The sequence below is a fragment of the Panulirus ornatus genome, chromosome 38 (assembly GCF_036320965.1).
Source record: "Panulirus ornatus isolate Po-2019 chromosome 38, ASM3632096v1, whole genome shotgun sequence".
In the NCBI taxonomy this organism is placed as follows: Eukaryota; Metazoa; Arthropoda; class Malacostraca; order Decapoda; family Palinuridae; genus Panulirus; species Panulirus ornatus.
The window spans coordinates 12,800,112-12,827,609 of record NC_092261.1 but is presented as its reverse complement, the minus strand read 5'-3'; the positions used below and the strand labels follow the sequence as shown (position 1 = coordinate 12,827,609).

The 27,498-nt window shown below is 41.6% G+C and overlaps 1 protein-coding gene across 1 annotated transcript in view; it reads left to right on the top strand.

Annotated features, from left to right (window-relative positions):
• Positions 1-602: 602 nt before the first annotated feature.
• Positions 603-27,498, top strand: part of LOC139760907 (uncharacterized) — a 71,334-nt gene continuing 44,438 nt past the window's right edge. The window contains exon 1 of the mRNA XM_071684680.1: positions 603-1,262. Within this exon, the coding sequence (XP_071540781.1) occupies positions 1,184-1,262 (79 nt within the window). The 5' untranslated portion in view covers positions 603-1,183. The remainder of the gene's footprint in view (positions 1,263-27,498) is intronic.

The following is a 27,498-nucleotide window of genomic DNA, read 5'->3' as shown; positions in this document are numbered from 1 at the left end:
TGGAAGCATGGGATATCGACGGTGTTGGCATATTCAGGTTGTGTGACTGGTGCCGGTGGCCGTAATGCGTGAGGACTGCTTAAGTAGCCAATAACCTCGCCGTCTTGTGGGCTGGCAGGACAGGTCTGTACCCAGGCATCAAAGGCGGGTGCGGGAATGTTGGCCCATCACGCCTGAACACCCGCACGTCACGCTGAGTGCTGTGGCAAGTCGAGGCTGGCGCCGCTAACTACGAGCTGAATAAGGAATCTTATATTAACACGAAGCGAAGCATTGAGCACGATATGTGACGCTACATATGGACTATGTGTGTGTGTGTGTGTCTATAATCAGGACGTACAGAGAGGGCAGTTCTATGGCAGCTTTGACTCTTGGATTAATCACTTGTACGAGTTGAGTGCTCAAGCGCTGCGCTCAGGTCAAAGCGTTCGTTCCCTTACGCCCGAGTCTTGTGCATGGCTGAGCGAACGACAACCACCTGAGCAAATCCGTGTGTGATACAGGGCGGGGCCGACGGATAGCAGCGGCAGCGGCGCCTGTGCACGAGGCCGGGCTTGAGCATGTGCGGCTGACCAGGCCAGGCAAGAGGGAGCACCAGCCCCGTCCCAGGCTCAGTGTGTCTCCGGCATTGCGTCGTCGAGGGAGCGCCACTGTGAGCGGGTCATGAAGCAGCAGCCACTAGTGGTGGCGGAGTGACCGCCGCCTCGCACTGCCAGAAGCCCTAGCTGCTGCTGGCGACATTGACTACTTCCACCGTCACCATGAAACTTTTATGTGGCTATTGAACCGCATAGCCTCCGTGCTTCTTGTTCTGACCCCCATCGTATTTTCTTCACTTTCTTATAAGAAGTTTATGGAGTTTTCTTTTCTCTCTTTGATGTGCGACAACCACCAGAGAACATATGGGTTCAATATATTCCAAAAAGAAAGAGGAAGACTTTGAGTGCGTGACATTTTTTTAAAAATACAGGCTTTTTGATCATGAATTCAAATGGCCAATATTTTTATACAACCCATACATCTAGCTTATGTATATATATATTTTAGACAAATCTTTTACTACGGTAGATAGGCATTCAGAAAGTGCCTCAATAGCAGGTTATCTGCAGTGAAACAAGAGTGTATATTAAAAACCAAAAAAAAAAAAAAAAGATAAAGATTTTAGCGAGGAGGTGAACGCACCATGGTACTGTTAGAGTTCCTGGACTTACTGCTGTTGCTGCTGTTGTGGAGAACTTCACCAACCCAAGCTACAGAAGAAGGTTAGTCACACTGATTTTCATTTCCCATAAGGTGCTCCAGTACATGGAATGAAAGTTCTTTCAGGGAAGTAGATTAAGGAATTGTCTTTCTCGTCTTCTTAATCATCTAGTATGGAGTTATGTGAGTAGAGTCATTGGTAGAAGTAAAACAGTATAATTCTTACTCAATAATGAATTTAAGTAAATCGTTAAAGTATATATAATTTCTCTTCAGGAGGTTATGATGATGCTCAATGCTTTGTTTATACTTTGTTGATAGTAAATGCTCGTTGTTCTACCCGAGCGAAAAGTTTTTTAAAGGTCTCGATTCCTTATGTATGAAGGTGTCGGGTGGCTGAAGGAGTTAAAAATAACTTTGTACACTGAAGAAGCTGATGCTGTTCCTATTTACTGTCCTTGATAACCCATCGCTAGTCTGCCTGATAGTCTGTCAGTCATTTCATTTTGCAGGACAGTCATAACCATCTGATCGTCCAGTGGACGAGTGTCAGTTGGGGAGAATATGAATTAGCCTCTGTAATAACGCAGCCAGTGTACATTTTCGTAGATACGGACGGTAAATTTTCTTTGAAATGGTAGGACAATAAATTTCATTCCCAGGTGAAATAAACGTGATTTCTATTATATGAAGATACATTGATGATACTGACACTAATTATGCATAATAGAATAATTATTTTCTATTTTCCCTCATATATATATATATATATATATATATATATATATATATATATATATATATATATATATATATATATATATATCCCAACTTGCGTTATTTCGCTAAATTTGCATCACCTCAACTTCATCGCAGTTAGGAACTGCTACCTCTCCTGCAAATGTTCATTCAAATAATGCGTTTAAAGCGCTTAACTTACGAATACGTTCAACACCTGCTTTAATTCTTATTTATTATGTAATAAGTGTTTTTTTTTTATTGAATTTACTGTAGATAGTTGATGTTTTTTTATCATTATTTTGAGAAAGCCAAAGGTCATCAACGAAAGGTGTGAGTATTCTGCGGGGTTATATAATGGTTGGTCTCCCCCTGCGTCAAATAGCACGACTCACTGTTCTTATGTTAAGGGTTGAATCTTCCATTCTTTGGCATCTATTACGTTGTGCGTTGGTCTGTGTGTTCTCTCTCTCTCTCTTGCCCCGATATATCTGTCAGGTTTTGGAACATCTCCAGCTGACGTCAATTTGGATCCTGGTTATTCCCTTTACACTTTCGTTTTGTTTCATTCTTATTATGATTATTATCATTATATATATATATATATATATATATATATATATATATATATATATATATATATATATATATATATATATTTATTTGTGTGTGTGTGCGTGTATGTGTTTGTGTGTATGTTTGTATGCATGTATGTGTGTTTGTGTAAGTATGAGTGTGTGTGTATGAATGTGTGTGTGTGTGTGTGTGTGTGTGTGTGTGTGTGTGTGTGTGTGTGTGTGTGTGTGTGTGTGTGTGTGTTCCCTATATAGATATACACCATTCTTGTCTCCGTTGCTCAGCTCAAGCATCAACACACACCATTACTCAAGCCTAGAATATTATCTTTTTCCCCACATCGTCATTTGCCCAGTCTTACTCCTGGGATGTTCGTCTTGGCAAATTATTGCTGCCACCATACTGTGGATTGAAACATCTATTCTGATAAGACTGTCTGAAAATACTTATAAAAACCATAGCAATGATCTTGAAATCTCTTTAATCTAGTACATAATCGTGCTTGAATATCCTTCCTATAACCACACAAGTATCGTAATCCTTACTAAAAATAATTACGCTATTTAAAGTACTTTAACAGAACTTTTGTCCTAAATTCCTTTCCATAGTAACACGTTACTCCAAAATGCTCACTGCAGCCATATTTTTGTTCTCCAAATCCCTGTTCCCACGGGATATCATCACTAAATCCTTGGTAGGAACAGCACACTGGTCTTTAAATCCTCATTCAAGGAAAAGGTAACGACAGAATATTCATGTGAACACGACACTTTGGTCTTGATCAAATCCTTACTTTATAATCGAATGATGTAAGAACTCCCACAGAAACTCCATTCCCGTGTGAGTACTCCCTCTGAAACCCCATTACAGCAGTGTATTACTAGTCAATTCTCAATAAAAACCAAAAAAAAAATTTGAGAACGACGTTCTTTTATTTCATTTCAACAGTATCTGAAACCCTTGACTTGCATTTATGTCTCCCCGACTCAAAATCAAACTTTTTGAAAATGAGTGGCAACTCAGAGCTCTCATAACTGCCATGTTTGAATCCCTCTCCCTTTTTTTTAAACCCCTATTTCTTTTAATGGATCACCTGTAAGTTTTCCCTTCAACCACGTTATATTGTCCTGTAAATCCTTCCTCCTAAGCCTCCCATTGGCCTCTACATCTTCTTTACGGTCTTGAAGAGAGAGAGAGAGAGAAAGCCTCTTTTATTAGTCAATGCCTAGGGAAAAAAAAAAGAAAAAAAATCTTAGGACTAATTAAGTTCTTTTTTTTTTCCCCTCCTTTTCCTCCCTCTAGTAATTGCTACTCCACGGGCCTCCACCATTTCCAGGGGGGGGGGGACTTTTTTTTTCCCCCCATCTCGCTGGAAAATATTTAGTAAACAGAAGCAATTTGCTTCTAAATTCGCCTTACTTTTCACATCGTTGTCGCCTTGACGAGGCGAGCGGTAAATGTTTTAAATCGCGTAATTTTACTTCGGGTGTTTAGTTTAATTTTTACGCCGCTGATGTAGGAGGGTAAGGCACACGGGTCTTATACACACGCGGGAGCGAGAGCGTATATGGTGGTAGAATTATCCCTAACATCTGAAAAAGGCGTATGAGAATTTTTTTTTTTTTGGTTAGTGGACACAGCTTTTTTTTTTTGGGGGGGGGGAGGGTTGTTGGTGGATGTAGTTTGATATAAACGACCTTCATGACGCAAGTAGTTAGCTGATAGGTTGTTTAATTACCAAACACCTAAACAACCAACCCCCTAACCCACTCCAAGTTCACCTGAGCCATGTATACTATGAGAGCATATGTGGTCTTACAGTTATCCCCAACACATAAAAAAGGTGTTTAAGGATTTTTAAGGATGTTTTTTTTGGTGGGGTTGGTGAATGCATCTTGATATTAACGACCTTGATAACCCAGGTAGTTTATAGCCCAACCACCCAACCAACCAATCTTAAGACGGAGATCTGGTATATCATTTTCAATGACGTTTCTGAATTACCTTTTCAATTTCTTATTTTTTTTTCGACTCTTGTGTACATCTGTGTACTTTTGATTCTACTAGACTAATCTTTATATTCCTGTTTATGTCAACCCTCTTATAGTTGCCTATACGCGTGGAGAAGAATCGCCAGAATAGATATAGGACTCAAATGAAGTTTCCAGTATTATGCCGCTTGCTGATGTTATTCATATACGACTCGTCTATATAAAGTTAGAGGTAGTCATATATCACTCGAGCGTATAGTGTTGCAGTAGATTTCGCTCGTGCGTATAAACCTACAGTAGACTCTCCTACAGTTATTCATATATGACTCGCGCATATAAAGTTACTGTATAACCAATAACTGAAGTTATGACTACAGAAGGTAAGAATTATCTTGCCTTTTTTTTTTTTAGCTCGCTTCATCTTGTATTAGCGATGACGAATCCTCGTAATCTCATCTTTCATCGTGAATGTGTGTGTGTGTGTGTGTGTGTGTGTGTGTGTGTGTGTGTCTGTCTGTCTGTCTGTCTGTCCTAGTTGGCTCGAACTTCTTGATTCCTATGTGGCCTACTTGGCTCCATTATCCTTCTTCCGGATACCCTGGAGGACTAGGTCCTCCTGTTTGACCTGATGGGCTCGGCTTTCCTTCTTCAGTATAATTTGGAGGACCAGGTTCTTCTTCTTCTTCATGACTTGGTAAACTAGGTTCTCCCTCTGTATGCCCTGGTAAACTTGGTCTTCTTTCATCTGTATTCCCTGGTAGACTTGGTCTTTCTTCCTCTGTATGCCCTGGTAGACTAGGTCTTCCTTCCTCTGTATTCCCTGGTAGACTTGATCCTCCTTCCTCTGTATTCCCTGGTAGACTTGATCCTCCTTCCTCTCTATTCCCTCGTAAACTTGATCCTCCTTCCTCTCTATTCCCTGGTAGACTTGATCCTCCTTCCTCTATATTTGCTGGTAGACTTGATCTTCCTTCCTCTGTATACCCTGGTAGACTTGATCCTCCTTCCTCTGTATGCCCTGGTAGACTTGATCCTCCTTCCTCTGTATTCCCTGGTGGACTAGATCTTCTATCTTCTATAGAACCTGGTGATTGACCTATCCTGCTTGTTGAGCGGTCGTGTGAAAAGTATCATAGATCCTCTTACACTGAGGTGGAAGGAGGATTTAGGGAATGGAGATTCTGTGTGGCTCGGGTTTTTCTGCGCATCGGCATCTTGAGAGAGATTAACTTCAGGAAAAAAACAAAGAAAAATATATGGTGTGTTTCTAAACTTAGAGAAAAACACATGATAAAGTTAGAAGATACTGTGCTATAGAAGTCCTGGTTCTGATGTCTGTGCTTGAAATGCTATTGAATGGAGAGTTTTTGTAGTATAGAAAGCCCAGCCATCTAGGAGCAGAGGAAATCATTAGTCTGAAATTAGAATCGATAAATATTTATCTGTGATTTCTGTAATATCGCAGTGATAGCCTCATGTTTTGTGATATAGGAGAAGGGCGTGAAAATGGTAAAGTGTCCGGGCGAAAGAAAGGGAGGCTGAATTTAAGGCAACATGTGATGAACACCCTGACAATGAGCGAAAGTGAAAGGCGCTACGATATTAGCTGACGCCAAGAGTGATCCAGGGAATGTGGTCGGCTGGTTTAGCAAGGCGTGCTGGAGGATATGGTGATGAGGGGAAATGCAATTGGAAGCAAGAACTTCAATTTTGAAAGAGAAAGGTCGTATCATTATGATATTTGTCTAGTCAGTAAAGATCTGGATGTTTTCGTGGTAATATTTAGTACAGATGGCAGTAGGATATAGGTATATATAGATAGATAGATAGATAGATAGATAGATAGATAGATAGATACATATATATATATATATATATATATATATATATATATATATATATATATATATATATTTTTTTTTTTTTTTTTTTTTTTTTTTTTTTTTTTTTTTTTTTACTTTGTCGCTGTCTCCCGCGTTTGCTTTTAATACTGTCCTTTATTTTTTTGCCAGCGTATCCTTATTTAGACATCTAAAGTTGTATCAGCATAACATTTTAAGCTTTCTCACAAGTGGAAGCCTAATATTTGCAAACTGTAACTGGCCAATTTTTCAGTGTGTAGACCTGATGATGTAAATAAGCTTCATCGAAATGTTTACATAGGAAAATTCTCCTCGCTCATTTTGCTCCATATGTCCAAATCATTTTAGCAACTCCCTCTTCAACTCTCTGAACCATACTTTTCTTATTATCACACCTCTCTTACCCTGTCATTACGTACACGATCAGCCCTCCTCACGCCACGTAATTTCCTCAAACATTTCATTTCCAGCACTTTCACCCTCTTCCGTACGTTCTCATCTATAGCTCATGCCTCGCATCCACACAACACCGTCGAACCTGCTCCATCTTCAAACATGCTCATCTTCGCCTTGTGGTCTCTTTTTTCACACTCTTCTTAATGCCCATTTACCCACCCTATGGGTATTTTCAGCTCCCACTGGTTATATTAGCTGCCATTCTCATTCTCAGGTATCTAAAAACACTTCCCTTCCTCCAATGTTTTATCCATTTAAACTCACACCTCACCAAACGTGTCTCTCCCCTGTTAAACATAATAACCTTGCTTTTATTCACATTTACTCAAAACCTTCTACTCTCACACACACTCCAAAGTTCAGACTCCAGCTTCTACAGTTTCTCACTTGAATCTGCCACCAACGCCGTGTCATCAGCAAACAACAGCTGACTCACATCCCACTTATTCCATTAGCTTGCCTACCACATCATATATTCACAACACCATTCGTAAAGCATCTTCACCAGCATCGTCATATGCATTTTCCAGATCTATAAATGCCACATGTAAACCCTTCTGTTTCACACACATTCAGAAGAGCAATCACCTGATCCACACATCGTTTACTACGCCTGAGACCACATTGTTCCTCCCCAGTTTGATGCGGTGTGCATACCACCACTCTCTCGTACGATTTACCACGTACGCTAAACAAAATTTTGCCTGTGTAACTTGAAGACTCACCTTTGTTCCCCTTGCATTTATACACTGGCGCTTTACAGCCTTTCCAGCAATCCTTAGACACTTCCTCATGATGTATACATACATCAAAATCCACGATAACCAATCAGTAACAAAGTTACTCCCTTTTCAAAGAAATTCAATTGTAATATCATCCACTCCAGCCTTGCCACATTTCGTCTAGCGCAAGGCTTTCACCACCAATTCTCTTTCTAACAAACCACTTGCTCTGAATCTCTCACCTTGCATACTTTCATGACCCACATGCCCACATATTTGCTACTCTATCATCAAACACATTGAATAGTCCTTCCGAATACTCACTCCATCTCTTTACCTCATTTCTGCCTGTTTTCACATATCATTTGCCCCATTAACCCAAGTTTCCATTTTCCTCTTTTCTTTTCTCTATCAAACAATTACAAACCTCGTTCCAAACATTTTCTTTATTCTCTCTAAAGTTTGCTCACTCCAGCTACCATTTGCCCTCTTTTTCAGCCCCTGGACCTTCATCTTTACCTCCTACCACTTTCCTTGTACGTCTCCCAATCACTCGCATTCCTTCCTTGTCAATAACACCCACACGCCTCTCCTTTTTCCATCAGCTGCCACAGCAAAGACACCGAGCACTTACTACTCATCTGTCCTGCACTCTGCATATATATATATATATATATATATATGTATATATATATATATATATATATATATATATATATATATATATATATATATATATATATATATACTCCCAACTCCAGAGTCACGTTAACTCTTAATGTTTGCTCTAGTCGCTGCCACTAAGAATTTTTTCCCCCTTAAAACTACTTCTTTACCATCATCTTTGAAATCATTTTTACTTAACTGACGCCTATACTTTCCGAAACTTTTTGGGCACTTTTTTCTGGCCAGGAAAATAACTTCTTAAACGAGCTAATAACCTTAGAAAATCTTAGAAAATCTCCAGCCATGTCAGCAGGAGGTCTAATGAGGCACGTTAAGATCGCGTCATTTTGTCCTTATCTTCACAGAATTCATCTTTCATGATTTTTTGTTTGACTGTCACGTCGGTATTGTAGACTCGGTAAAACTGTGAAGCTTTTATAATTTCTCTCTATTTCCTCTCTCTTCTCTCTCTCTCTCTCTCTCTCTCTCTCTCTCTCTCTCTCTCTCTCTCTCTCTCTCTCTCTCTCTCTCTCTCATGTATATAACAGAGAGAGAGAGAGAGAGAGAGAGAGGATACTTCTGCGGCAAATATGGTTCTGAAGAAAGAGTGTGATTGATATGGGTGTGCGGTTGATATGGATGTTCTATGGAGAAGTGTTGTGAATGTATGGCGTGGGAGGAAAGCTGCTAAATACAGTGAGGAGATTTTATCAGGACTATAAGGCATGTGTACGAGGAGGAAGAGAGGAGAGAGTTGTTCCAAGCTAAGGGGTGGGTCTGGTAGCAACGGTTTCTTCCAATAGAATAACCAGTTTCAGAACACTAATTTTTTTGCAGCCTGTGTTTGGTATGTTCATAGTGAACTTTTCTGTGATTTGTTATCTTAATGTGGGTTTTCTTTGCCATGCTCTCCACTTGTTTTCTCTCCTATTCCTCTTGCTTATTCCATGTTCTTAATGATCATTTTATCATCTTGTTCCTCAACGTCCATAGCATTGCTCAGTTACTTCATGAAATAGATAGAGTTTCCTGAGTAGATTTTTTTACTTCATAGATAGATTTTCCCGAGTAGATTTTTTCCACTCTTCTATCTCTCGTGAACTACAAATCCATATCATCCATTTCGTTCTTTTTCTTCTCTTTCTTAGGTATCTCTCCTGAAGCCGGGTCCTTTCCTTCACTTCCTTTTATCCTCCTTTCTTTTATTACTATCACCCTCTACTGACCTCCTACTTTATCGCCGATTTCCTCTCATCTCCTTCCTTGTTACGTTATTTGCCTCTCCATCCTTCCTCCCTTGGATGCTCTCCTTTAGGAAATCCATACCAATAAATTTTTCACTCGTCTTCCGTTCAGCCAGAGAGCATCCTAGACGTGCTGTGTGCGGCAAGGATTCAGGTCTTCGACGCTGAACTCCACACACCCGTGAAATATAAGAGCAAAATTACACACATACACGCACGAGAGATGCAGAACTCACCTTCCCGTACAAATGGGTAATGACACACACACACACACACACACACACACACACACACACACACAAACACAGGCACACACACTCATACACGAGTGTCAGTGGTGGGGTGATTAACGTCACTGACCATGATTCACTCACTGGCCCCCGCCCGGGTTTGAATGCTAAGCCCACAACCAACCCAGGTGGTCGTCAAACGAGTACCTGGCTTCGGCTGTGGTGTGTGTGTGTGTGTGTGTGTGTGTGTGTGTGTGTGTGTACATAAGAGTACAGAATGGTATATAATACATAAGAATAAGAGACACGGCAATATGAGTGGAAACTTCTACAGACATATAAGAAAAATAGTAATCACATTCATATGATTATGCGTACACACACACACACACACACACACACACACACACACACACACACGCGCGCGCGCGCGCGCGCGCGCGCAAGTAATTGGCCTTTGAAACGGATGAATACAAGGTAAGCAATTATTCTTTCATGCTGAGGCATGCGACTATATATACATATATATATATATATATATATATATATATATATATATATATATATATATAAATATGATACCTCCCACAGATACTCACAGAAAAGCATAGAAAACCACATATTTGAGATAAGCACACATACTTCTAGCCTTTCTCACATCATTTTCTTTTTAAGTTTTACCCCTGCCTCACCCACACACCCTTTCTACTACCACAACCACCACCACAACCACCACCTCCTCCTCCTCCTCCTCCTCCTCCTCCTCCTCCTCCTCCTCCTCCTCCTCTTTCTTTATGCACACACTGCAAACACATCACGTTCATGGCCTACCTTGGAAGCACCACCACTGTCGCTCTATAAAGTTGCCCTGAAATCTTTCGTGTTTTAAAAATGTTGTCCCCACGGGTTGGAATACGTAAGTAGCAAAGTCCCGTGGAAAAATTTATGCCGTTTGTGTTTAGTTTTCTGTGTCACAAGATTTGTTAGAGAGAGAGAAAGAGATGATAAAGATGGCTCATGTAATAAAGAAGATCCAGGTGTATATTCAAGTGATTTTGATTCAGAGAGTAATTAGCTTCATATTAGTGTATTTGAGAATCAGGCGTGAGCATATTTCAAAGCCATGAAGGAAGGTAGGTGGGTACCAGAGATAGAAAACGCAAAGGTTAGGATGTTATAAAAAATGGGAAAATGTATATAATTCTCTTAATAGAATAGGATATTTACTCCTTCACAGCTCTCCTTACGTACCATACTGGTCTTATAGGAAGTGTGCCCAATTGTCAGTATACCTTCTCCATCACCGATTTCGATATCTCTGGGAGCAGATATAAGTCGCATTATTCCAGCACTCAATCCTTGTCTCTAATAAAGGATTTCATGATATAAATACAGTTACTTTCTTGTACACTAAATATCCAGAATAAGAAAAAGAAAATCTTGTACTCTGATAGGTAATATCAGAGTGCAAGATTTTTTTTCTTATTTTTTCTTACCTCATGCAAAAAAAATTGTCATTTATAATAATCACAAAATCCTGGGTTATCTGGAATATGTGTGTATTAACAAGCTTGAGTCATTACATCATGTGTGGTGGCTACGTCGATGAAGGTCATGCACGGGTCGTCACGCCCCACACCCTCACGAGGTTTATACCACTAAGTTCCTTCCTCCCCCACAAAAAAAAAAACTAGGGGTCAAAACCTGTATTGGGGTCGTGATTGCTCAATTTGTGGAGTCGTATGTGGGATAAAGGTTACGATATCTTGACTTACACTTTTATTAAGTAACGGTACGTCGCATATTAGAGTTCAGGTGTCTATAGGAATATATTTTACATGAAATATTCTTTTTATAGAAAGATCTCTTCCAGCTGGAAAAGACATCAATGACGTGCTGCTTGCAAAGTGTTCACCTTTTTGATGCGAATAAGTATTTGGATTATTAAAGAAAATCTTTTAAGAGGATACATGAAAAGCCCTTGCTATTAACTGCTTTCACTTTTATTTGAAAACTAAATTGGAATATGATATATATATATATATATATATATATATATATATATATATATATATATATATATATATATATATATATATATATATATACCGGTAATCTATAAACCTAGGAAAGAGTTTTGAAGAGCAGGTATGTCATTCACTGCACAAGCTACATTTTGAAGAACTATCTTACGTGATTTTCGGATTTTTGTTTCCGAGATGCTTTGTGCATGACACTACCCTCGTAATCACCACTCTTGCATACAACTTACCCGGTACACTCAACATACCTTTGTAATTCGAATATTCAGGTTTATCCCATTTGACATCATAGAGTGGCATTAAAAAGACATATACTGCCAATCCTATTTTGAAAATCCTTCATTTTCTCACTCCAAACCTTTTTTCTTATTTTCCCTGAAAATTGTTGGTACAGTCCCATCTCAACGCGAATTTGCCCTCTTTTTCGTGCCCTGCACTTTCCTCTTGACCTCCTGCCGCTTTCTCTGGTACTTCTCCCAATTACTCGCACTCTATCCCTGCAAGTAACCCCAAACGCCTCTCTATTCTCTTTTAGCGGCAACTTCGTCATCCCACCAATCACTACCATTTCTCACCTTTTAACCTTCCACCGTCCGAATGGCTCACACTTCTCTCGCATATGTCAGCTCTGCTTCCCTCCTATTCCTCTCCAACTCCGCTAGCTTCATTTACTCTCACCTTATGTCGCTGTTCCCTCGGTCCATCCTGGTATCTCCTCGCACAAGCCTGCCTCTGCCAAGCTCACTCACTTTCACTGCCCTCTTCACACCCACATCATTTCTTCTTTCTTTAAGCTTCTACAACCCCTCACCCTCTCCTCCCTCAGGTAATGATCAAACTTCACGCCAGCTGCCCTCTCAGCACATTTTTATCCAAGAGTCTTTCTTTTGTGCGCCTATTAACTAATACATAATCCAGTAAAGTGATTATGTATATATATATATATATATATATATATATATATATATATACACACGAACAAAGTGCATAGGAACGCGCACCTTCATAGAACATACAAACCTCCAACAGCAGGATCGAACCCGGAACCCCTGTGCCACAGGCGGGAATGCTACCGCTAGGCTATGGGCCTTGCAGGTAGTTATACCTTGCGCAAGAAATCGCCTTCGACAAGGCAGCACCATCTTGAGCGGATCGAGAGAGTAGTTTCATCAAGGAACCTCTCTCTCCGTAGGAGCCCACTTTATCCTACTCCCTCGTGGAACATAGCTTTGAAGTTGCAGGAGCCCCATAGACGGGTGTTTTGAGGATGTATGTGATAATGACATTAGTAACAAGTGATCGAAAATGCTTTGTCCTAGATATACCGGGGTTGACGTGCTGTCAGTGGATTGAATCAAGGCATGTGAAGTGTCTGGGGTAAACCATGGAAAGCTGTGTAGGTATGTATATTTGCGTGTGTGGACGTATGTATATACATGTGTATGGGGGTGGGTTGGGCCATTTCTTTCGTCTGTTTCCTTGCGCTACCTCGCAAACGCGGGAGACAGCGACAAAGTATGATAAAATAAATAAATATATATATATATATATATATATATATATATATATATATATATATATATATATATATATATATATATATATATATATAAGCAACAGGATTTCCACCGGCCATTTCACATCTGGCGTACAATAGCTATTTGTTCACCTTTTAGCGATCCTCACTGTCAAATACGATGGTACGGTTTACCCACATGAAATAGAACTTGAACAATGCGCCCTTCCCTGGTGCATACAGTGTCCACCACAGCGAGGATTCGAACCATTTCCACCTGCACTGGTAGCCTGGAAGTCACCGTTAATTCTTATCACCACAGTTATAAAATCTCTTCATTATCTGTCACGTATACTTAGTGTTTTGAACGTGAACCTCTGAACTCCACCAGACGAACGCAACCCTTTAATTTCTGCTGTTTCAACACCAACCCTTTAAGTTCTCCCATTCACCAAACTACTGAAATACAGACCTTTCATGTTACACTATTCGCTGAACCTTAGATATACGAAATTTTGAAATCCGACACTTAAACAGAGACTTGTCAAATCAGTCTCACAAACGCAAGTTCTAAAGCTAAACCAATTCAGTCTAACACAAAACATCAAATTTTGTCTTTGAAGCTAACCATAACCTTTACACTTACCATCATTCAAAGACGAGCTTATAAGCTCCATCATTCAAAGTGTTAGCTTTTGAATTCCGGCATTAGGAACATTCCATTCAACCGCGTCATTCATGCCATCCCTTTCATTTAAACTGATTCATATTATCACTCCCGCTTTTAATCTTTGTCTTTCATACTCGCTCATTCTTAGATACCTCCTCTGAAGTGTCTCCCTCTTAACCCATTCATGGTATTCATTTATTCAGCTTCTCCTCTGAACGCGAAGTTGATTTGCTTAAAGACCGCCGGTGACCCCCCACGAAAATCCATCCCATCATTGTTGTATATTCTTCTTACTTGTTTACTTTGGGAATGACCTCTTTAGCTGTCTGTTGGTAATGCGTTACTCTGACGTATCTCTTAAAGCAGCGTCATCGCGACGTGACTGTTACCTGCTTCTTAAGGAACATCTAACTGTTACTTGTCTGTTCAAACAGCTCGTTATCATCGTGTCTTTCAAGAACTGAGAACTGGCTGTTCATCTGTTAAGAACAGTGTACTGTTATATTCCTTAATGATAGAAAGGAAAGTGGTGGATCATATTGTGACTTACAAGAATCAAGGGAAAATAACAGACTTGAATAAAGATAGGTTGTTCAGGGACGGGTAGGAGGTGGCTGAGGGAAACAAGTGAATGATTTAAGGAGGATTTAAGATGGGACAATCCCCTAAAAGATGAGGCTAGAGTATAGTGGTCCCCAGTCAACACAGGAAAATCTACGGTTCAGAAGACCGAGAATTGTGAGTTGCGTCTTGTCAAATGTTATGTGTCGGGTGTTTGAGAGTGTACGTTTGAGGACTGGAAGCCAACAGCCAACGTGAGGGTGAGGCACGAAGAAAAGACAGCTGACCGGGTAAAAAAGTGTGTAATTTGACAGCCGCCGAAGTTAAGGCGCGCTGCCAATGAGAGAGAGAAAGAGAGAGAGAGAGAGAGAGAGAGAGAGAGAGAGAGAGAGAGAGAGAGAGAGAGAGAGAGAGAGAGAGGCCCGGATGGCTTCGCCGATGCAAAGCCAGCCCCAAACCTGCATCCCAGAACCAGATTTAAACTTGAGGTGTCTTTTTTAGAAGTGACTTCAACTACGGATTATTCCTGCTTCAGAACTTGTGGCTTCTTGCATAACGAAACGCTTCAACTTATCCCACGATCGTTAGGTGTTTTGTAAGATATTTTTAATATACATAATTACGCGTAGCTTGTATAGAAATTATCGTTTCAGATCCTTTGTTTGCGTGTGGTATAAAGGCTCCAAACATGATCGTTTTCTTTTATTTGCATTTGATCTGGGTTTCGGTCACTTTTCATTGTCCAGTGTTCTTGCTTTTACACATTTATGTCAAACTCAAGTGTGTGTTTGATACATTTCATACGAGAATCCTGAATTTAGTTCATTGCAAATAAAAATCTCATGACGCTACAGGAGAGACTCAAAAACATCTATACTGCTAACAGTGGAAAATGCTACAAGAGGAGGGAGAGAAAAGTGCTTTGGAGCGATTCAGCGAAAGAGAAGTAAAGAAAAAAGAAAGAAAAGATAATAAAAAATATAAAAAATACGTAAATGGAAAACATGTTTCCGAGGTGTACGGGTACAAAAAAAGAAGTTATGCTGCTGGATTGAACTGGAATACAGTTAAATTTTCATGAAGTTAAACACGGGCAGAAGTTACGTGAGACATGTTGGCTCGGAAAGTAGCGACAGGGGCGAGTTACGTCTGCGTAGCGACAGGGGTGAGTTACGTCTGCGTAGCGACAAGGGTGAGTTACGTCTGCCTAGCGACGGGGATGAGTTGCGTCTACGTAACGACAGGGGCGAGTTACGTCTGCGTAGCGACAGGGGTGAGTTACGCCTGCGTAGCGACAGGGGTGAGTTACGTCTGCGCAGTGAGAGGGGCGACTTACGCCCACGTAGCGACAGGGGTAAATTACGTCTGCGTAGCGACACGGACGAGTTACGTCTGCGTAGCGACTGGACCGAGTTACGTCAGCGCAACATTTTCATTTAACCGTCAAAGATATTGTTCACGAACAGCCACTGTCGTGAAGATCGGTTTGAAAAAAGGAGAATATGGTCTGCGAACTTCAACTTGAGCACATTTTGTATAAACGCTCTCCTATAAAAACTTTATAGATATATACGCTCTCGAGAAAATATTTTTGTGGAGTTCAGCTGCAGAGGGTGTGTGTGTGTGTTGTGTGTGTGTGTGTGTGTGTGTGTGTGTGTGTGTGTGTGTGTGTGATTGTTTGGAGTTAAGGTGAAGAAACTTCTTGGTTATCGGGTGGGGGGAAATGGAGACTTAAGTTTCATCCACGAGGAGCTAAAATTGTTCTAAGGGGAAGGAGGAAAAAAGATACAATGTCTTACGGGCAAAGAGAAGAGATAGAGAGAGATGATACCTTAGGGGACAAGGAGAAAAAAATAGAAGCTATGAGGGAGATAATGTCTTTGAAGCAAGGAGAAAAGCGAGAGATGACATCATAGGAGCAAAGAAAAGATGAAGAACAAGGAGGAAAGATAGATAATGTCTTAGAGACCGGTAGAAAAGACAAGAGATAAAGAAAAATTAGAAAATGGGAGACATTAGGGAAATTAGAACATGGAATATCATACATATATATACATATATCCCGAATTCTCTAAACATCTCCATCAAACTTCATACATCGACGTAAAGGACTTGCCTTTATAGATTGGGATACCGTTCATCTGCCACTCACACTCACCTACCACACTCCAGGCACACGAGTGCACTCTGACGTTCACCTTCCCCACTCCATTCTCATTCAGCAGAATGGCCGTGGTTGAATACCCCTTGGACACGTACTTACAATGTATCATTGCAAAGTGACAATCAATAGCATAATGACCCGAATGCACTACTGCATGTTAGCATTATCTTGCATTTTAATTGCCATCGCGCCCGAGACCGCGAGGGAACCGGGCCATTATTGCGATCGCGAGGCAAGGGGGGTACTGGGGAAGGGGGTGGGTAGGGCTATCCATAACATACCCTAATGATCTTACAGGAATACCAAGCTACTTCAAGGACGATACTAGAAAAAAAAAAAAATGATAAGGATAATCAGTCATGCTACTAGAAAAAAAAAATAAATAAGAGGGTTAATAAATTGCTGCAAATTGTTGTTTCAGTTAATTAGATTTCAGAGAGGAATTTATGAAACGTGTTGAGCCTAACTTGGAGACAGCCCTTACATGCCTCTGTCACACATTATCATGACATTACATTTCTAAATTACTCTGGATAAACATCAGTCATCCACAGGTAAATAGTTATCATTTATTCACGTCTCCAGTACGTGTTAGAGGTATAGACAAACTTGACCATAGTGTTGGAGGGTTAACATGACGCGACCTACGACCCGAGGTCGAGGGAGGAGAGGATAGAGGGAAAGGGAAGGGAAGGGAAGGGAAGGAGGGGGGAATCTCTCAAGGACCTTTAGTTGGTCTGAGAAGAAGAGTTTTCTTTTTGTCATTTTGTGGTCGAGCGGTTAGCTTCACCGCCCTGCCACGCGACAGGATCTGGGTTCGAATCCTCAGCAACCCATACGTAAATGATATATCCTCATTATCATCACTCTACCTACAGTACAGACAGTGTAAATAAGATGTGTGCCACCAGCATGACCCTCTTCAATTAGTGATGATGCCAGAAGGTCACCTTTTTATCACCGTCTGCGTTTGACCACAAGTCAACATGACTCAATGTCTCTTATCTCGTTTAGGTTATCTAGTGTCTCTTGTGTACACCAGGTACGTCCCCTCGGCTCTGTAATGAGGTAGCGTGCACACATCACTCAGTCTCTCTGCTGTTTATTATCGCCTGCCTGCCTTGACTAGAACAGTAATTCGCAGTTGCACACTCACACATACACACACACACACACACACACACACACACGCAACCACCACACAGTGACTTACGTACCTACGAGAGTACCTACGACGAAGTCATCATGCTTTGAAGTACCGCTGGCGTGTATCGAGAGAGCAAGAGAGATAGATAGATAGAGAGAGAGAGAGAGAGAGAGAGAGAGAGAGAGAGTTTTCATATTTGCTCTGCACTAACAAGAAACCCAATAAATGAAAAAAAAAAGCCAGTAAACACCACCTACATGCAGCACCGTTAATCAAATACAGATAAAACACTACGACAAATTAACAAAATTGATATCTTCCTATCCTGCCCCCCCTCCCCCCCCAAAAAAAAAGATGCAATTACATTTATGCAACGATAAAAAGAATTTTTTTTATATTTTTAACGTTATCAGATTGGCCAATAAACTCTTCGTTTAAGGAGACGTGAGGGGGTTAAGGAGAACAGTACAAAAGACAGTGCAGTAATACACACACACACACACACACACACACACACACACACACACACACACACACACACGCACACAAGCGGACCGTCCTCTGGAATCGTACAAGATCTGTCTTTAGACGAGGACAAGTCTTCTTCGTCTGCATCGAACGCTCAACGAGGTAGTGAATTCGTGTTACGGTCGAACTACGCTGGGAGCGGAGACTGAGGCTGTCGGAAATGCAACAGAATGTTGCTACATAACCTCAGAATGTCGCAGCAACTCTGAAGGGACCCCGACTTGCAACGTATAAAAAAAAAACTTAAGTTGGGGTATGAAGGAGAGAGGAGGAGAAGAGGAGGAAAATGTAGCACAAAGAGGGGAAAAAAGTATATGGTAAAAGAGTGAGAAAAATTTGGAAAATCGACGTAAAATAAAAAAGGAATATATAGGAAAGATGAAATTAAAAGGTTGTTGACGTAAAAATCACACACGACGCACCAAGGGCAGCAGAGAAAAATGGTCTTAGTACACCCAGCACGCAAGGGAGGAAATAAGAGGGTGGGGGCGGCCGTAGAGCAAACATTACTCCTGAATAATGAAGGGACGGCTGACGTATGAGATATACCACGTCAGAGGAGCTGGACGTGTGGCCATATGCAGTATATTATAACCCCCCCCTGGTAAATTCAGGAATCTCCTGCCGTGCTATAATCTTCAGTCGTGGCTAAGTTTGTCTTCTACTTTTTTTTTTCCCCGCCCTTTTTTCCTGGAATATCCGTGTGTTATTTACGTATATTCAACACAAAAGCTGACTTCATTTTCAAGTACAAAGCTGCGTATGATATTTCGAGTACATACATGATTTCCCAGACAGACATACGAAAGCCAAGTCTTTCTCGTCGCAAATATCATTCAGTGGTCTGTGTAACCACAAGGGGTCCGTGGCTCATTGTCATACACACCAGCCCTGTCACGCCATAAGTTCCAGAAGTGCGACCTCCACATCTCAGACTGGAAGGGACAATAACGCCACGTACAAAGTCCCGGAGCTTGACAACGCTTCCCAGGTGCCAGAGACGAGGACTCCCCTCACTCTGGGCAGAGATCATCAGAGATTTTATGTGTTATGAGTGGAGTGGGTAAGCCACGAAAAGGTCACACGTCTAACTACAGGGTTATGTAATCATTCCCTCGAATGCCTTGCTTGGAGCATTTTCGCGTTCATGATTAAGAGTGTGTGATGATACTAAATTAGGCCTTCAGTGGGAAGACCCTCAGAATAAAGTTTGTGAATATAAAAGACTCAAAATAAAGTTTGTGAATATAGATTCTAAGAAAAAGAAAATTGTGGCTCAGAGTTATCTTCTAGGTGTAGAATATAGGATTCCTAAATATCAAGATTTATAAAAGATCTCTATATTGGGAATGTACGTATTATGTAGTCCTCCTATAATGGGAATGTATAAGGAAACGAAGAAGAGTCATCGACACATTTTTCGTCCCTGCGCAGGCCTTTTGCGCAAGAATGATAATGGTAACTATAATGATAAGGATAACTCAGCTAAAATGGACCATCATACATGCTTACCAAGCTCCAGTTCGGCGAGTCAAAGAGTAAAGAAAACTGGCACGTAAGGGTACGTGTTTATAAGAGAAAGACAAGGAAATGAAAACGGGGAAAAGAAATAGATGAACAAAGTTTCAGAATTACGTGACTCCTTGCCACTGTGTGGGATACATATTTGTAAAGACTTAAACCTTCTACAATCCCGACGAAAGGAATCCAGTCGTGAAGGACCTTGTTATTAAGGTTCCAAATGTTTCCAAGTTGCTTATTAAGGTTCCAAATGTTTCCAAGTTGCTTATTAAGGTTCCAAATGTTTCTAAGTTGCAAAGCTGGAGGATTCAGAATATGTATATCCATGGACATCCAATTACGACGATGAAACTTATGAAAGAGAGTTTTCCATTCGTGAAGGCTCCAGGCGCACTGATTCTGACAGATTGAGAAAGAGTTAATGACTGAAAGGAATTAGATATTAAACTGTAGAGATTATCTAATCATCATGAAACCCACATGTGAATATGTGTGGCCGTATGCACATAGTTATACAAACGCTGACCCAAAGCTGTCGGTTCGTGTGTGTGTGTGTGTGTGTGTGTGTGTGCATGTATGAAGATAGATAGACAAAATGAAATAAGAAGTATAAATTTCAAACATACAGAATCCAAATGGACATCGTAAGAAGGTAAAGAACCCAAACATAAAGCTGCCAACTATATCTAGACCCCAACATACAGATTGTGATCCTCTGTGTGTGTGTACAATTTGTAGAGTTTATTATGGAGAGCTTCAGACACAAATAATATATGTAGATTTAGATAGCCTAAGTTATATCCATATCTCGCTCTTTTCATGTATAGAGATTTGAAATGATAAAAAAAAAATGTTAAATTTCCAATATAATAAAAACTGAGTTCAGAAAAATATTCACACTTGTCAGGATTTCATATTCAAGCACTCAAAGATTCACTATCAGATTCTGGTTCCCAGAGGCCTGGTATACACGGCCAAAACCTGACTTTGAGTGCATTTATAATGCACTGGCTAGACTCGACTCCCAGGAGTGTTACAATACACAGAGCCGAACTCACGTTTATGACCAAACCCAAGGCCTGTTACTTTAGCCCACTTGTATTCACTAAGCAAGGACTTACCTCTGATATCAAGGCATGTACGAGTGTCTCTTGGCCTCCCAAGTCCAACAACACAACTGACAAGGACTTCAAATTTCCAGAGCCAAAGCATTATGATCTAACAGTGACCTTGCCTTCAAAACTCAAAGTTGAGAAAAATGAAAGAACATCTTCTCCTCTTCAGTTCCTACAACCAATACTTTTTTCCTGTGTTATGAAGATGTTTATCTACCCCCAACGTACCACCGTGGATCACCAGTATTGACTGAACGCTGACACACATTGCCTACTCGTAGTAACCCCTTTGGCATTGGGCCATTTGATGGAGTGGACGAACTCAAGGACACGCCTTACAGTGAGGGAGGACAAGTCACTCTCTGCTTCATTCTCTCGAAGATGAAGTTTACAAAAGCTGGTTTCTTTAATTGTCTTCCTTTTTTTTTTTTTTTTTCCTTTTTGTCGTTTCGTCATATCTCATTCGATCTGTCTATAATGGGAATTTTCACCTTCGTTTCAGGGGATATCAGTCTTTTCTCTCTCTCTCTCTCTCTCTCTCTCTCTCTCTCTCTCTCTCTCTCTCTCTCTCTCTCTCTCTCTCTCTCTCATAGCGTGTCTACCTCAAGGGTGCCCAGACAGACCCACTCTACCATCTTGTGGCCGGGTGGGAGGCTGTGGTGGATGTCGTCCCCCTTTGATCCACGGCCGCCGACATAAACATTTGACGCGGGAGGTAAATCAATTTTACTCAAGGCGCGAGGTTTATCGTCGCCCCGAATGGCAATTTCATAGAGATGGGGCTTGGCCTCTCTCAAGTACCAGGTGGAACGGATGAGAGCGGAGGGAGAGGTGAGAGTTGATATAAGGAGAGAGAGAGAGAGAGAGAGAGAGAGAGAGAGAGAGAGAGAGAGAGAGAGAGAGAGAGAGAGATAAGGCATGTAGAAAGGTGGAAGTGGAGCCATACTTCGAAAACAGAATGTATGGAGTGAGGAAATGGAAGGGAGGTTGAGGAGGGACAGATAATAAAAGAAATGAGGAAAGAAACGAGTGTAAAGCTGAGGACGAATTGTGAGTAGATGGATGATAAAGTTAGGCTGTATTATGGTAAAATAGAAGGACCGAGAAAGGATGGATAGGGTGGGATGGTGGAGGACAGAAAGAGCTAAGAAACAGACGTAGGGATAGGAGCATATGGGAGAAATGGATCTCTAATACAGTGGGAAAAGTAATGACAAACAGGAGAGTAGGCGAGAGAGTCCTTGTGAGAGTGTTGTATGGTCGGCTGAGGTAAGGAAAAAAGAGAAGGGCAGAAAAGGTTAGAGAATTAAGAGCTGAGCCAGAGATGGGTAGCTAAAAACTGGGGAAGGAGGGAGCATAAACGATGGGGAAGCACAGAGTAAAGAGAATGAAGACAAAGCAATGTCGACATGACCAGAGCGACGAGAAAATGTTCACCAAAATATCAATGTAGGAGAAGGAGAAGCCTCCGTGTGTCACCTACCAGATCAACAGTAGACCATGCACAGCGCAAGCAATGCTGACGTTCTTAGAGAGAGAATATGGGATTCTGAGCGCATAAGAAAGTGAGCTTTGGGCAAGAGATTTGAAGACTATAAGACTTAATGATATGAGGTCGATGGGGCGATTCACAGAAAGGTTAGGACTCTTTCCTTTCTGAGGGATGGGCTGCACCAAGCTATGCTCCTGAGAAGACCCGAAGGTTTGGGTGTTCTAGAAAGAAAATGAAATAGGCGAGTAAGTTTCATATCTAAGCCCGGCGGCAAAGTACTTGAATACGCGAGTCGGTATGTCATTCAGAGCCGCACGTCTAGCCCACCTGTGTCTGGTAGAGACCTCAAGAGGATTCTTGCTCGAGGGAAACGTATAAGAAAGAACATAGGTTCAGTAGGGGTTAAAGGAGATGGGCGTGGATGAAAAGTGGGGAGACATAACTGACTCAGATTTAGAGATGAAGAAGACGTCAATGTCAGCACACTTTCCTCTGACGAAAACATGCTTCACTCTATGAATAACAGATTTATAAAGATCCCAGGGAGGGAGAAGAGGGCAAATTGAGAATCACAGGGAGAGAAGAATATCACGGCCAGACGCGCTCTTGTCTCTGTTGCGAAGAAGAAAAAAAGGCATCAAAAGCACCGGCGATCAAACTATAATCGAGGTGAGAGAGGCTGAGTGGAAGGTGACACACGTATCCATCCCAGCCAAGATGATCTTGGTTATAAGGGCAGCAAAGCCGGGGGCGTCCAGGTCAGTAAAGAAGATTCGGTGTTAATACATATATATTTAGTATCTGGCAGGAAGGCAAAGTGAAAATACCGCTCAATACAAGAATTCTGACCATATTCGCTGAGCCATGAGCCAAGTTATCTAATCAGGAAGGAATTACAAGATAAAGTTACAGTGAAGCTTGGGCAGTATATGGTTAAAGGCATAAGAGCTATGGCAAGGATAAAGACCAGGATGTTATGTATTAAGAAAAAGGATCGTGTTTGTGGAAAAAAAGTCAGTGTCGAGGCCGTCCGTGAGGTTGGACATAGAGAGATGACCGCTGCTTTCTGGGAAATGAAGAAAAGGCGATGTATCATAACGGGAGAGAGAGAGAGAATAAACTTTTTTTTTTTAAATTCACGAAACGAGAGTCCAAGTTGGTACTGTATTCCAACATGGTTTGTTGTTGAACCTCAAGACACCAGACACAACGAGAGGGAAGTTAAATTCTGGATACGCGTAGTGCCAAGCAGTGAATTTCTGAAAACTTTCTCCAACTCGAGAGGAATCAAACGTCGCCTGACCTCCAATACCACGACATTAATCAAACTTACGTGGCGATGAATTATCGTCAAGAGAATGTGTTTGTGCCGTAGGGCAAGAGATTCCTGGTAGGTAGGTGGTGTGAACTCTGGGGAAAATGAAGAATGGACACGACTCTACTCAGGGCGATGGTGAAGCAACAGCAGGGAGGAAAGAGGGATGGCCCGACTTACCGATATAAAGAGAGAAATATGCCTCTGCGGATAACCTCATACACTGGAGGTTCGAATGAGATGAAGTAGAGCTGAGAATCATAACAGAAAACGAGAGACGATGGAAGGGAATGAGATACCATAATATGCAGCCAGAGACCACGATAGAGGGTTTGAGACCATTGACACACATCTAGATACCATGATCGATGGTCCAGAATCTGTCACAGACAACTAGAAGCCGTAAATGATGAGCGTAGATCGTACCGGACACCCTCTATGGACAAGAAGAGTCACTCATATTGTGATAGACGAACATAGGCAATGGAGGACATCCTAGAAAATGGGAAACACCCATAGGATATTATCAGTGTTATAAACACATTATGAAGGAATGATTTGGTTTCCCGTTGGTAAAACTCAGTAGGGTAAGTCTCCCAGGATGTTTTCAGTTACCCTGAGTTGGACGATGAATGACTCCTATGTATTTTTATCCTGACTGATATAATTGCCTCCTCTCTTCTGTAGATGATCTACATCTTTTTTTTTTCTCTTAAGATTAATATTGTCATTCAGTATAGCAGCGTAATCATATATATGTGTGATGTATGCATTGAGTATGCTAAGGCGGCCGTGCGTGTTTTGCGCCAATCAAGGTTGTAATAACAGAGGCTTTTCTGTAAGGGTGACCGATACCAGTAAAAGGTCAGGGGTGCGACAAAGGAGGACGTCCCCAGGTGAGGAAGGGAATACCTACCGAGTTCTCACCTGAAGACTACCTGGCCTCCTCATCCAGTCCAGTCAAGGCAAGACTTCAATAGATCAACCGTTCTCACACGATGTTGTCATAACCAAAACAAAGTACGTTGCCTGTATGTGGGATAGAACTCTACTTCGTTACCCTATTATCTCTATGTGGGATAGAACTCTACTTCATTGTCCTATTGCCTGTACGTGGGATAGAACTCTTCTTCATTACACTGAAATTAAAGCAAAGATAAAGTCATACTAAACTGTTGGTTTACCAGTGCCAGCCTGATAGCAGTGAGGCAGTGTGTCCATGTGGAACCTTATGAGTCAGCTGAATTGCTTTTGACATTGCGAACTGTACAATTTAGTCTATATTTTCCCTGGATGAAGACTTATGTCCCAGTATATCCTTCCTAGTGGTTTACACTGGTTTACCGCTGTGTGTCATGTGTTATGGCCGCTAACTTTGCAAAAGTTGTAATGAACACTTCCTTTGTTTTAGTTTCTCGTCGTCTGTTGTTGTGGGGAGGGGGTCAGGTTCTGTCAGAACTTTTCTGTTCCATGTGTTGTCGTGTGTTGTTCTCTGCTGTTCTTGACATGACATCAGAATAGTTGTGTGGCCGAGAGGAACCGAACGTGACAGGCAGCAAAATGTTGCTGCCTTCCCAGATGAGCCTGAGGGAGGTTTATATATACACTGTACACCTTGATGATATGACCGCATGCACTACTATCCTCTCCCGCTTGGTTTCTACGTCCCTTGGTCGATTTGATTTAGATTATCTTCACTGAAGATCTGATATATCTACTGTTGCTTGTAGTATACACCAAAGGAGACACACTTGATCACTTTATAGATAAGGCATATGAACGATTGCTTAGTTAAACATTTTATTTGGTCATCTAAGTCATAATATCGAAGTTTTATGATAGCAGTCAATTTTTTTTTTATAGCAAATGCCGTCCCACAATGATGGTCTACCGATTAGCTAATCAAAGAAGCCAGTCTACCCAGAGACTCGTTTCCCTCCTCAGGAAGACGAAATTCTGACTGAAATATCACAGAGGCGGTGTGGTCATATCTTGACGCCGGGAAACCACCTCCGGCAGGACTTCACTGGCGCCCCCCTAATAACTAAATATATTTCAGATTCTGGAGGGAACGGCCGCGTTCCACGGGAAATAGGAAAGGGAAAGCTACGGTGGGTGTCGGAGATAAAAGATGAATCTAAAATCAGCCGAGTGACTGACGTGTCGTGAGACGAAAGGAGGAGAGTGAGGTGCGACTGTGGAAAGAAAGAAACAACTGTCACCTCATTTTGTGTCGTGCCAGGATACCACACGGGCAGGCATCACCACCTCCACCTCCTCCTCCTCCTCCTGCATGTGACGAGAGGACTGACTCACTGTATGTTTGAGGTAGTTCCCTGCTTTGTTGTTCTCCCTCTAATCTTGAGAGGAGTGCGTGAGTCTGGCAAATCCAGGCACCGCCTCAAAGGATGCTGGGGCGAGGTTGGCCACACCGCCAACCAACCCGAGTGAATGTAAACGTTCCCTCACTGTTCCATCTTCTCCGACTGGCTTTTCCCCGTGTGGAGTGGGACGAGGGGTTACAGGAGGTTCCTCCTTTTCATAAGTCTGGAAAAATAACTGTTGGACTATGCCGCTTCTCCTCTCCCACACTCTCATCCCTTCGTGAATAATTCCTGAATAGAGAACAACCAGTATGAAAGTTTTTTTTTATTTTTTGAGGGAGAGAGGAAGGTGGTTCTGGTGGTTCTTGGAATGAGGCAAAAAGGTAAGTGTCAAAAGGTAAAAAAAAGACGTACCACCAAGGACGCCTCCAGACCTAAATTCGTGGAAGCCCTCTTATCACAAATCGACCAAAGGAGATGCCAGCGTTGGCGTACATACTCTGTTCCTGGATTTTATAGTCACTATCTGATGTTGGTTCCTGGTTCCCTCGCGTGCCAAGAAAAAAATACGTTATCATTTTCCTAATCTCATTTGTACACAGTAGTCTTTCCTCGTAAGGGAGGTATATGTATCTGTACAAACCTTCGGTTTGTGGCAGTAATGTGATGAATCTTGTGTGGCGTATTCGATTTGGTAGAGCCATCATCTGAACGCTGGCCTCTTCAGGGACTAAATGCCACTAGTGATGAGGACTACCTGCCGGGGGGGGGGGGGGGGGGAAACCTGCCCATCTTGACCTCTATAAAGAGGCTGATGATGGAGGACACTTCTATGGGGAGCTGCCGTGGGAACGACATGCTCTGGGATAATTTCAGGTGGAAGATGAAAGCAAACTCGCATGACTTCGATAAGCATACGAGCTTGCATGAGGAAACCTCATATGCAGTATACGTTTCCCTCTGTGCCATTATCCACCTTGACTTACTGAGTAATGAGCATCGAAATGGTTTGAATAGGTTCTCTTCTGCCTCTTCTCCATATGGCAAGGCAAGCATGCTTCTCTTCAACACTATGAGGTGGATGATTATATACATCATAATCTTCTTCTTTGAGGAGAGGAGTGACTCAGAGATGCTTACGGAGACTGAACAACTCCGCGAGAGGATTCAGGAATAAATCTATACTTTGGGATAATCTGTGTGAGGACGCTGGCTGCCTTGGGGAGGGGTTGAATGGCTTCCACAGATCAGACGCAGCGGGAGAGCACACCATGAACAGGCTATCAAAATGATTAGAAGAAAGAGACATAATAGCACCGCTGCGTCAAGAGTAGCCCATTGTCTCTCTACAAAAGAAGGGCCGATGATTTATGAGGTGACATGAAAGAGGAAAGAAAGGCGTTCGTGGTACCAAGACA